Raw genomic sequence first — 12,246 nt, forward strand, 5'->3', positions numbered from 1 at the left:
CATGAACGAGGAAGAATATAATAATGGCTCTAAAAGAGACGTTCAGAAGATCAACAGATGTCTGACGATGACGAGCCCACGAAGTCGCCTCTGTGCTTATGTATCAATTCCGTGACCACAGACTCGCCAAGTAGTTTCCAGGCGACTCCGATCCTCCTGGCCATCTCTGCAGCCTCTCATACACTCACTCCTGCGTCCTTTCTCGCTAGAGGTGTGAAACTACATCTCCCGAAAGGCCGCATTGTCCCCTTCCTTCCTCCCTCTCCGGGTTCCGAGCCATGGCAACGGCGTGACGTGGGGGTACTGGGAGCTGTGGGAGCAGCGGTCGCGGCTTCAGTTCTAGGCTACCCCGCCGCCCGGGCGGGAGCAGGGCGAGAGGAGCTGCAGCCCCGAGGCGCCCCTGTTCTCGGGGACCCTGAGCCCGCCCGGCGGCGGCTTCCTGCCGCTTTTCCTCCAGAGTGAGGAGGGCGCAGCGGGGGTCAGAGCCCAGAGGGCAAGGGAGGGTCGGTCCCGCGCATGGCCTCGGCGGGCGCGCGGCGGCTCCCAGCCAGGACGCGCGCGGCGGCCCAGCGTTGCTGCGGCTTCACGCTCCGCCCGCGCACGCGCCCGGCTCCGCCCCCGGGCCCTCCGCTACCGCCGCGACCAATGAGGTGAGAGGGAGGTGCGAGCGTCTGCGCGGCTGGCAAGGGGGTCGCCCAGGGGCCCGAAGTTCCACAGAGGAGGCTTGCAACTCTGGGGTGCGGGCGTGGCGCGGGGCGGCAGCGGTCTTACCTATGGGTCTCATGTAGAGCTTTGGGGAATGCTTTTGCAAGTGATTCGCAAGGGGAAGTACCCGGGATGGGTGCCCAATCACTACGTGCCCCTCGTGGGCGCCCTGGCAACGCCCGGCTTGGCAGGGCCCCAGAGACTGGGATACTTTCTGAGTCCTAGCTTTTAACAGTATCCCACACTCCAAGGCAACTACGCTTCGCATGCACCCCACTTTTCCCCATCTCCTCCCCCGGCACTGTCCTCAACCGCCCTCGACCTTTCGCACTCGTGACTGCCTGGCAAGGGAGCCTGTCGGGCTGCAGCAGGTGCTGGGGAAAACGCTTGTGTTTGTTCGGATGACCTTCCTCTGGGATGCACCCCCACCTCCTTTCCCTTTCCCCTGGGAATGGTTGAAGAATACAAAGAATCTTGACGTCCTCTCTCCTTTCCTTTTGTCCAAAGATTTCTGATGTCTTGCAGCCTTTTCTTGCCCCGGGCTGCCCAGGTCTTGGGGGCCGAGATTGGCTTACCTCCCACGCGCTCCTTCATGGGCTTTGCTGCCCCCTTCACCAACAAGCGAAAAGCTTACTCTGAGCGTAGGATCATGGGGTGAGCATCTTCCCCTGTCCAGCATTCTTCCATATTCCCTTCCTCCCCAAACACATGACTAAATCCAAGCTAGAATGTAAGGGTAGCAATAGTGGGCAAGATTCATCCCTGGCCATCTCTCTCCCGAGCTATTATTACTGATCCTTTATCCTTCTGTCAGCCTTCCAACCTTAATTTCCCTCTTCTTGGTTGTCCTGCATATGCATTAAGTGAAACGGGATTAGATTTGGACAATGTAAGACAACAGGGTATTATTTCTCTGCCGACCTTTTAAATGTATTTGTGGGCAAGATATAATACTAACAACTTACTGAGCACTTGCTACTGCTAGTAGTTAGGCTACTCAAATGTTTTAGGTAGGTTTTTCTCATTTGATCCTCTCAAAAGACCTATGAATCAGGTACTATTATTAACTCTGATTTAGGGATGAGAAAACAGAGGCACAGGTAATTTACTTAGGACTACATTTTTGGAAAGTTGTAGAGCTAGGATCTGAGTTCTTGTGTGATCACCAGTAAAATTGATAGCCTCTGTTCCCCCGCTAAATGGTCCCTGTTAGGATCAAAATAGATAGTAAATACAAAAGCATTCTGTGAACTGCAAAACATAATTTTAACATCATGGAAATTTCCATGTTTGTTTTTGGGAAGTCATTCATCGAGCCTTCTTTGAGATCTCTAGTTCTTGAAGGTGAATGGTTAGTGGGCAAAGGCATGGGTGGGGTGGGGGGAGGGCAATTAGGGCAAGGAGGAACCTGACCCAGCTGGCAGTTCCTTGGCCTCTCTCTGATTCCTTCCATTAGGTACTCAATGCAGGAGATGTTTGAAGTGGTGTCCAATGTCCAGGAGTATCGTGAGTTTGTGCCCTGGTGTAAGAAGTCCTTGGTGGTATCTAGCCGTAAAGGTCACCTGAAGGCCCAGTTAGAGGTTGGCTTTCCACCTATTGTGGAACGTTATACCTCTGCTGTTTCCATGGTCAAACCTCACATGGTCAAGGTGAGGCTCTGGGAGGGATTAATTAGCAAAGTTTTTGTGTTCTCTAGCATTTTTACATGTAAGGGCTATTTTGGCCTTCTTTGTAATGATTGTATCTCCATGTGTCAAATACTCTACTAAAAAAAATTAGAAGGAAAGAAAAACATTTCTTTCTTATACCCTCCTCTACCTACTATAGGTTTTATCCCATTTTAATATTATTTACCTGACTGCCCTCTTCTAGGCTGTTTGCACTGATGCCAAGCTCTTCAACCACTTAGAGACCATTTGGCGATTCAGCCCTGGTATTCCTGCCTACCCCCGAACTTGCACTGTGGACTTTTCGGTGAGTCAAGATGCTGTGTAGCACAGAGCTACAACTGGGTTGTGAGAGTTGAGCAGAGGTACTATGAAAGTTGTTAAGTATAGCTAGCACTTAGCATTTCCCAAGTCAATGACACTTTCTACAGGTCTGAGATTATAACAGACTTGTACTCTGTGCTCAGTCCTAAGTAAGGGGTTTTGAAGAGATCTAAGGGACTGGAGGGGGAGGGAAAGAAAACACACTGAATAGTAAGTATCCTTGTGTTTGGTTAGGAACTATCCAACATGGTCCTGAGTAGTTTTGTCTGTCTCTTACCTATTCCAGATTTCCTTTGAATTTCGTTCTCTGCTGCACTCCCAGCTGGCTACCATGTTTTTTGATGAGGTTGTCAAGCAGAATGTCGCTGCCTTTGAGCGTCGGGCAGCTACCAAGTTTGGTCCAGAAACAGCCATCCCCCGTGAACTCATGTTCCATGAGGTGCACCAGACTTGAGGCAGGATTGTTCCCTGGCCTCTCTTCTACTTTCCCTCCCAATCAATTCTCTTATTTATTTCATTTGGCTCCTGCTCCAATCTAAGGGAAGAGTCTGGTTCGTACTGATGTTCTCCCTCTCACTTCCCCAGAAATTGGGTTATAAGCTGGCTGGAAAAGCTGGGGCAGAAAGGCAGGAGGTTATGGAACGGAGACATGCCTAGGAAATGGTCAGGCTCATATTGAGAGCCCCATATGCCTGATGTCTGCAGCCTTCCTACAATGAATTATAACCAGGATAGTTGGTTGTCTCTGGACCCTGTCAAGGTGTCTTAGTATCTGACCAGGGGAAGACAGCAACTTTCTAGGGAATTAATAAACTGAGCTTTTTCCTCTGACAGAGGTATTGAGTGGTCGATAACTGTTGCCTGTCTGAAATGCCTCAGGAAATGCCTGAGATCTGGCCCCAGCTTGAAATCCATATGATCTCACTTTAAGAATATTTCCATGCTGCCTGGTTAGTGGAGAGTGAGGGGCTTTCTTAACATCAGTGCCCAAAGGCAAGGAGAAAAAAAACACTGAAGAGAATTGTACTCTTGGATTGTATCTTTTTCTTCTACTTGGCTGAGTTTTTATAAAATTTCAATAGATTAAATGTGACAGTATGAATTTAGCTTTTTTATACCGTCTTGGGGGAATAATGTGGATATACCAGAGTAGAAGAAAGTCATGGGTTCCTTCCTCAGGGGAATAAAGGTGCAAGAAGGCCTCTTGGACATAGTGTCCCTGCTAACTATAGTAGCACATTCTACAAGCCTGGACCTAGTACCCACTCCCTTGGCTATTTATAGACTTTTTCAGAAGGTCAGTTGTAGCAGGAGTCTCAGGACAGAATAATCTGGCATCAGATCTACCATACAGCTGATGGTCTTAGGACCACCTCTTACTTTGATGACTTCCTTAAGAGACTGCAAAGAGGAGGCATTCCACACAGTACCAGAGCCCTCTAGTGGCTCAGATCCAGAGCTAGCAGTCCTCTTCTGTTTGCCCTTGGTATGGTTTAGTTCTTTTCACCCAGTGGGCTCCACCAGTTTCCTTGGATTAGTCACATATGCAGTTGTGAGGTCTCAGCTACCGTCCTCGAGTTCTATCTTACAACAAAATTAGGAAGGATGTGGGGCTAAAGGTCAATGACTTTTAACCCTGAGGAAAAACAGAACTCTTCTTTGGAAATTTCACAGGGACCCTGTCTTATTAGGGTAAATGAATGTCAAATCCACGTAAAGATAAAGAGATGTATAGGATAACTATACCCACTTGGTCTAGGATCTTGCTAGCCAGATTCCTTACTTTATAACAGAGATTCTTACAGGCCTTATTTAATAGCAGGCTCAAGCATTGTTAATAAAAACATTTATTTTGCATTTTATACAGAACAACCTGAAGTCTGGATCATGACTTGACAGTTACCCAGGGGTATACAGACAATGTGTCCATCTCAGCGTGGTTCTAGGGATTAGGGATCCACACAAACACAGGCAGGAGTTGCAAGAGAGGAAGGGGGCACAGTAGGAGTGTATTTCAATCCTTTCTTAAAGAAAAGGCAGTAGAGCATTCTGAGTCACTGAAAACCTGTGCAAATGGGGCTTCTAAAAAACAAACACTGTACTGTGAGCTCTTGGGGAAGGGGCTGGATAAGGAACTTGATAAATAAAGGGATATTTCCTGGTAGCAGGGAAAGAGAAGGGAAGCCTATTATTAATGTTCTCAGCCCCAGGACCTGATATTCAAAGGAAATCACAGCCAATCTTAAATTTCCCTGCTCAGAAAGTAGTACCCATATCCCTGGAACCAGACTATGAAGATACCATGCTAGTCATTCCCAAGTCCTTATTCAATGGCCCACAGCATATTAAAATAAAGGGGGAAAAGTCAGAAGATAGTGGCTTGTGTTCCGCAGAAGTGAAAACTCAGTTCATGTTAAGCACTGATAAAGCCAAATGACTGGGAAGGACCACAGCTCAGACAGTGGCATATACAACCTGCTGAAAGAGGTCTCTAGTGAGGACCAAGAAGGGGAGGTCCAGAGCACCTTCAGCTTGAGGTGAAGCAGGTACAGAAAATCTGCAAGAAGGGTCGTATTAAATAGTGGGGAAAGAACACTCCAGATCTTAATTTTCATGGGATAATTTTAAAAAATCAAATACTGGGTGCCCGTCACAATGAATGCCATGGCCTTTATGGTCACTTGGTAGCATAAAAAAAGTGCCAAAGATGTTTGACTAACCACAGGTCTTGCTAGGAAGTGTCTGTGTACATGGGAGAGAGCAATGGGGTTTGATAGAGCTGACAATCCAACATGATTCCTATGGAAACAGAAGAGGCCAGAGTCCTGATTTGCTGGCCTCTGGAGGGCTGGAGAGAGTAGAACCAAAAGCTCTGAAGTGGTTGCAGAGAATCTGCAGCTTCGACCCAGGCAAAGGAGAGCCAGATTCTCTCTAGAGTTGGTGGGGGGCCCAAACCTAACCCATACCACATGCACTAGTCCTGGTCACCCTACAGTTGATGGGCAACTCACCAGGCAGGAGAAAGGAACTGGCTGGGGAAGAAGAGGTTACTTTTTATCTTTTTAAAGTCTTAATTTATATTTTAACCTCAAACTTATTATCAGTGCCTCAGATACAATTTAATCTTAAGTCTTAAAAAGCCCCCTGAAACAAAACAAAATTATACTTTTTTTTAAAGCTCCCCCACTTTCTGATAATTTCCCCCAGTCTTCAGTTTTACCCTGACTTAGAGTCCACAAACTTCATCAGACCATCCGTGCTCATGGACTTGGGCCTCTCTAGGGGGAAGCCTAGGGCTCGGCTCCAGATGAGTTGTGCCAGTACACCCAGTGCCCGTGACACCCCAAACAGGACTGTGTAGTAATTCATCTCTGTCATGCCATAGTACTGTAAGATAAGAGAGAAAAAAGTTTTGTTAAAGGTAATGGCATGCACAAGTCCCAGGTGATAGAAACCTTAACCAACTCAGCCTTCAACAGAAATGACACTAGGTAAAGTACAGTAACTAGGATTCTTAAAAGAGAACAGCCCATTCCTCTTGCCTGTACCTGCCCTCCACCATACGCAACTTTATCAAAAGAATAAGGAAGAAGGCATGAGTCCTTGCTCTGACTAGCCCTTGCTCTGATTTTCTGCATGGCAGAGAACATTAACGTTTGGCACAAATTAAAGGGAACGCAGGGAAGGGAAGACTCACCTGAAGCAGCACTCCACTGTGAGCATCTACATTGGGCCAAGGATTCTTGGCCTTGCCCTGCTCTAACAGGACATTGGGCACAATCTTGTACAGCTGAGCAACCAGCTTAAACATGGAGTCATGAGGCAGGTGTTTCAAAGCAAACTCTCGCTGACAGGTATATCGTGGATCAGTCTTCCTTAGTACCGCATGGCCATAGCCTGGGACAACCTGCAAAGAGCAAGGGTAAAAAGCCAGTTGTATTCTCAAGTAGAAGTTCTTGTCTTTTCTAAATTCTTCAGGATAGACAAATATGGGGGCAGGGGGAAGTCTTCTCTAACTTAGGGGACTCTTTCATTCTATTCTTTATTCTTCCAAATTGTACAACTTGGGTCTTGGCTTCTTTCCTAGCTGCTAAGCATCTCTGCTTACCCGTCCTGAGTTCAGTGTGTTCCATATGTAGTCTCGTAACTTCTCATCTGACACATCTTTGCCAACTTCTTTCTGTAGTTGTGTCAGCCAAACAAGTACTTCCTGTGGGTAAGGTTTAGGGAGTAAGATAGTTATCAATACATATGCCAGGACAGAATGCCAAGATCAGAAGCATGGGAGTAAGAAAAACAGGGAGCAGGAAAAGAGGAGGAGTCTTACCTGATTTGCCAAACCATGCAAGGGCCCTGCTAGCCCGTTCATGGCTGCTGCAAAGGACAGGTAGGGGTCTGAAAGGGCACTGCCCACCAGGTGGCTAGTATGGGCACTTACATTGCCTCCCTCATGGTCACTGTGGGGGAAGTAAGAACGGAGAAAAGCTCTGGTAAGAGAAGTCCCAATCTCATTACCAGCCTTTGTTCACTAATCCACAGGGCTGGAGAGGTCACTGGTTGATGATGCCTGTGTGCCAAGCTCCCACACTCTCACTCCAGCTTTAACAGCAATGGCCAGAAGAGGGAGCTCCTGGAAAGCTGAAAGATCACCTACTGCAGCAACTAGCACCTTTCCCAAGCTTCTTAGAAGCATTACTTTGTTCTTATTGTGGTTACGGTAATTTCCCCACACCTCTGGACTTCCTTTACTAGACTCCTTTTTTGCCTTGTGTGATCCCCTACACCATGTTTCCATCTCCTTGTTGCCTGCCACCTGTTCCCAGAAGATGAGAATGTTAAGGAGCTTTTCTTAAAATTTTCTACCAACCCAGGCATCTGGTAGCTGTGGTTGCTGGGTCTAGCTTACCTGTGGATGGTGAGGTACAAGCGCATGAGCTCAGTGAACTGAGCATCGGTATAGCCTAACATGTTGGTGAAATTGTGGGACCAGTCCAGCTTAGAGTCAATGGCTCCAATACTGCTGCCCTCCCGGTAGAGATTCCGGTAGATCTTTGCTGCAACACAAGGTAGCTTTGCGATCAGATCCATACAATCTTCATAAATCAACTGAGAGGAGGAAAATGGAGAAAAAAGAAAAGAATTTATGAACAAAAAAGAATTAGGCAAGGATGCTCTTTGTCCCCCATGGATTGGTTGATGGTGTTATGCTCAGCGGTTACATATGGAGGCTAACAACAATAACTATTTAACCAAATAATTTTATGATCCAGGCTCTGCACTAAGGGATTCACACACAGGATCTCATGTATGTCTTGTGTATATTAAAACATTATTTCTGGGGATACCTGGGTGGCTAAGTCATTAACCACCTACCTTCCGCTCAGGTCATGATCCCAGAGTCCTGGGATCAAGCCCCATGTCAGGCTCCCTGCTCCTTTAAGAAGCCTGCTTCTCCCTCTCCCCCTGGCTTGTGTTCTCTCTATCTGTCAAATAAATATATTAAATAAATGAATAACTAAACCACATTATTTCTGGGGTGCCTGGTGGCTCAATCACTTAAGTGTCTGCCTTAGACTCAGGTCATGATCCATGAGTCCTGCAATTAAGCCCCACATTGGGCTCCCTGCTCAGCGGAGAGCCTGCTTCTCCTTCTGCTGCTGAAGGAAACTCTGCTGCTCCCCCTGTTTAAGCTACCCCCCAAATAAATAAATCTTAAAATAATACCCAAATCTTAAAAAAAATACCCAAACAAATAAAATCTTAAAAAAAACTTTCCAATTTTTACCACATAGTGACCCCTATTTTAAGGGTGGGGGAACTAAAACTCAAAGCATTCAGTTAACTGCCAAAGTCAGATTTTTAAAAAAGATTTATTTATTTATTGGTGGGGAGGGGCAAAGGAAGAGGGAGAGAGAATCTCAAGCAGACTCCCCACTGAGCACGGAATCCCATGCAGGGGTTGATCTCATGACCCTGAGATCAGGAAACCTGAGCCAAAATCAGAGTCGGATACTTAACTAAGCCACCCAGGCGCCCCCAAAGTCAGATTTTGAAGCCTTTTACATGTAATCATGATCTTTCCCAGTACATGACTCAATGAATGAGCTAAGACACTAGGTTTTAACAATTAATTCTATGTTCTACCTTACAAAGAAAATTCATCATGTATGCCAAGGGTCAAACAGTGGCATTCAATTGTTAGTTAATAACAAAGGCTTCCATTTTTTAAGCACTTACTATATAATAGGCACTGTGGTATGTTATTTGCATTTTTTTTTTCTTTTCTCACAATAGTCCTATAAGGTAGTACATCCCTCATTTTATAAATGAAGAAACTGGGGCTTGGCCAGGTCAAGTAACTTGCCCAAAGTTACCCACTCAGCTAATAAGCATCATGTAGCTTAAACAATGAACTCATGGACATTTTTGTTTAATCACACCCTTACTTTCCCCTCCCAAATTACTGTGAGTAAATTCCAGACATTATATATTCCAACACATAAATATTTAAGTAAATTATCTCTAAAAGATAAAGGCTATTGATAAATAAAAATCACAAAACCCTTAACCCACAGTAAAAAAATTAAATCCTCAATATCATTAAATATCTACTCAGTATTTAAATTTCCCTGATTATAAGGCCCTCTACCTCATTTGTTTGATTCAGGACTGAAAACAGCCCACATTGCAATCATATCATGCTTCTCTGAAGTCTCTCTTTTTTTTTTTGAAGATTTTATTTATTTATTTGACAGACAGATCACAAGTAGGCGGAGAAGCAGGCAGAGAGAGAGGAGGAAGCAGGCTCCCCGCTGAGCAGAGAGCCTGATTCCGGGCTCAATCCCAGGACCCTGGGCTCATGACCCGAGCCGAAGGCAGAGGCTTTAACCCACTGAGCCACCCAGGCGCCCCTCTGAAGTCTCTTTTAATCAATGTTAAGCTCCCTCTTGTGCTCTTTCTCTCTCTTTTTTTTTTTAAGATTTTATTCATTTGACAGAGACACAGCGAGAGAGGGAACACAAGCAGGGGGAGTGGGAGAGGAGAAGCAGGGTTCCTGCCAAGCAGGGAGCCCGATGCAGGGCCCAAACCCAGGACCCTGGGATCATGACCCGAGCTAAAGGCAGACGTCCAACGACGGAGCCACCCATGCGCCCCCTCTCCCTTTTTTAACTTTGTAATTTATTTGTGGAAAATTGGAGCACTTATTCTGGAGAACTTCCCAGTTTAGATTTTGCTGGTTATATACCTGTGATACCATTTAACATGTTCCTCTGTCTACTGTATTTTCTACAAACTGAGAGTTAGATCTAAAGGCTTGAGTAGATTCAGGTTCAAGTTTTTTTAGGAAGACTACCCTAATGAGCAGCTGGTGATACATGGAAGTACTGAGCCACTATATTGTAAGTTGAAACTAATACTACACTATATGTTAACTAACTGAAATTTAAACTTAAAAAAAAAAAAAAGACTACCTGATAAATAGCATTGTGTTCATTTATTAAGAGAAACATAGACAAAGAAAAAAGAGAAACAGTTGGTAGAGCATAAGACTCTTAATCTTGGGGTTATAAGTCTGAACCCCACACTGGTTGTAGAGATTACTTAAAATAAAATCTTTTGGGGTACCTGAGTGGCTCAATGGGTTAAACCTCTGCCTTCAGCTCAGGTCATGATCTCAGGGTCCTGGGATTGAGCCCAGCATAGGGCACTCTGCTCAGCAGGGAGCCTGCTTTCCCCTCCACCCCACCTGCCTCTCTGCCTACTTGTGATTTCTCTCTCTCTGTCAAATAAATAAAAATAAAATCTTTAAAATTAAATAAATAAATTTTTTTTTTAAATTTTATTTAGTTACTTGACACAGAGGGAGAGAGAGAGAGTACAAGCCAGCAGAGTAGCAGGTAGAGGAAGAGGGAGAAGCAGGCTCCCTGCTGAGTAAGGAACCTGACGTGGGGCTCGATCCCAGGACCCTGGGATCATGACCTGAGCCGAAGGCAGTTGCTTAACCAACTGAGCCACCAGGCGCCCCAAATAAAATCTTTTTAAAAAAGACAGAAACATATAATCTAGCCACCTGTGATATTAATAGCTTCCTCAACTCTTATGTCTCAATTTTATCTTCTCAAGGGATTTTAAGTGCCTTAGGGACAAGACAGGATTTTGGCATTTTCTTTTCTTTTCTTCTTCTTTTTAAGATTTTATTTATTTATTTGACAGACAGAGATCACAAGTAGGCAGAGAGGCAGGCAGAGAGAGGGAGAGGAAGCAGGCTCCCTGCTGAACAGAGAGCCAATGTGGGGCTCGATCCCAGGACCCTGGGATCATGACCTGAGCCGAAGGCAGAGGCTTTAACCCACTGAACCACCCAGGTGTCCCCGGCATTTTCTTTTTTAAAATAATTTTAAAAAGTATCAAATAGTGAATTTTGTCAGTGCCGCTGGATTCAATAAGTTAAAAAGCTACTTGAAGCAAGAAATACTCAGCCTAATACTTGCTAGTTCTCAGGAGATTACTTATATGCCAATCATACTATTAAATATACCTCCTTTATATCCCCCAAGGAAGTAGGTTACTTCCAGAAGCCTGCATCAAGTATACGCAGTTCTAAGAGACCTGGATTGATTAGCACAATGCCAAGAACAGGATCCTGGGCTAGGCAAATTGTTATCTATGGTATATATACTAACTTGCAAAACTATTTGGAAAGTATGAATGGCCACATCAAAAAGAAAACACATAAAAGAGATTGTGTATCAATTTCCACTACTGAGAATGAAGTTTATAAGCCAACATGTATCAGACCAGGTATGACAATGTGAGATCCTTACTATGGTCAATGCTGTATAGTCAAGAAGAGATCAACACAAAACAAAACAAAAGACAGAAAACTCCTGCTATTTTTTTTTTTTTTTTTATTTGACAGAGAGAGGTCATAAGTAGGCAGAGAGGCAGGCAGAGAGAGTGAGAGGGAAGCAGGCTCCCTGCTGAGCAGAGAGCCCGATGTGGGACTCGATCCCAGGACCCTGAGATCATGACCTGAGCCGAAGGCAGCAGCTTAAACCACTGAGCCACCCAGGCGCCCCTGCTATTTATTTTTTAATAAGCTAAGACTGAGGTGCTACTAGCTATTTGTACCAACACATTCTTCATCAAGCCTTAGAATTTAAAAGACAATTAAGACATGCCAACATCATTCCTCTCTCTCTGCCTGCCTCTGCCTACTTGTGATCTCTCTCTCTGTCAAATAAATAAATAAAATCTTAAAAAAAATAAATAAAAATAAAAGACATGCCAACATCACAACTATCAGGAATAAAGGTTACAAAGCTGACTATAATCATCAACGTGAGCCAGTATCTCCATGGCTACCAAAATCCTGGCCAGGTAGTTAGCTTTCAATTATTTTTAAGGAGACAAAGAAAAAGAAGAAAGCTAGTATTAATGGTGAAGAGCCTCCAGAGTGAGGGAAACTCAAGTTTGAATCTGGTCTCTATCACTTTTAGCTGCATGACCTTGGGCTACTCAACTTCTCTAATCCTGAGTTTTCCCATTC

At 44.9% G+C, this 12,246-nt stretch overlaps 2 protein-coding genes across 4 annotated transcripts in view; one reads left to right on the forward strand and one right to left on the reverse strand.

Annotated features, from left to right (window-relative positions):
- Positions 1 to 7,596, forward strand: COQ10A (coenzyme Q10A). 2 transcript variants are annotated; one of them, XM_046011218.1, is made up of 5 exons: positions 1 to 650; positions 1,213 to 1,359; positions 2,162 to 2,354; positions 2,578 to 2,679; positions 7,236 to 7,596. In XM_046011218.1, the coding sequence occupies exons 1-5, from the start codon at positions 517 to 519 to the stop codon at positions 7,299 to 7,301; spliced, it is 642 nt and encodes a 213-aa protein (XP_045867174.1). In that variant the 5' UTR covers positions 1 to 516; the 3' UTR covers positions 7,302 to 7,596. The 2 variants fall into 2 exon arrangements, with proteins under 2 accessions (XP_045867174.1, XP_045867173.1); XM_046011217.1 differs by lacking the exon at positions 7,236 to 7,596 and adding an exon at positions 2,983 to 3,527 and having other exon boundaries at positions 17 to 650.
- The window catches only part of CS (citrate synthase), a 26,589-nt gene continuing 18,868 nt past the window's right edge, over positions 4,526 to 12,246 (reverse strand). For both annotated transcript variants that reach the window (XM_046011215.1, XM_046011216.1), the window contains 5 exons: positions 7,603 to 7,802; positions 7,024 to 7,153; positions 6,805 to 6,906; positions 6,394 to 6,603; positions 4,526 to 6,083 (listed from right to left, as the gene is read on the reverse strand). In XM_046011215.1, the coding sequence (XP_045867171.1) occupies positions 5,913 to 6,083; positions 6,394 to 6,603; positions 6,805 to 6,906; positions 7,024 to 7,153; positions 7,603 to 7,802 (813 nt within the window). In that variant the 3' untranslated portion in view covers positions 4,526 to 5,912. The remainder of the gene's footprint in view (positions 6,084 to 6,393; positions 6,604 to 6,804; positions 6,907 to 7,023; positions 7,154 to 7,602; positions 7,803 to 12,246) is intronic.

Source organism: Meles meles, chromosome 7, assembly GCF_922984935.1.
Source record: "Meles meles chromosome 7, mMelMel3.1 paternal haplotype, whole genome shotgun sequence".
Taxonomy (NCBI): Eukaryota; Metazoa; Chordata; class Mammalia; order Carnivora; family Mustelidae; genus Meles; species Meles meles.

What these genes read in the sequence shown, in the direction of transcription:
- COQ10A (XM_046011217.1), top strand. Translation starts at nt 517, where the DNA reads ATGGCCTCGGCGGGCGCGCGGCGGCTCCCAGCCAGGACGCGCGCGGCG. An exon ending in TCTGAGCGTAGGATCATGGG is followed by an intron (nt 1,360 to 2,161) that starts GTGAGCATCTTC and finishes TCCTTCCATTAG; the next exon opens with GTACTCAATGCAGGAGATGT. An exon ending in CTTGCACTGTGGACTTTTCG is followed by an intron (nt 2,680 to 2,982) that starts GTGAGTCAAGAT and finishes TACCTATTCCAG; the next exon opens with ATTTCCTTTGAATTTCGTTC.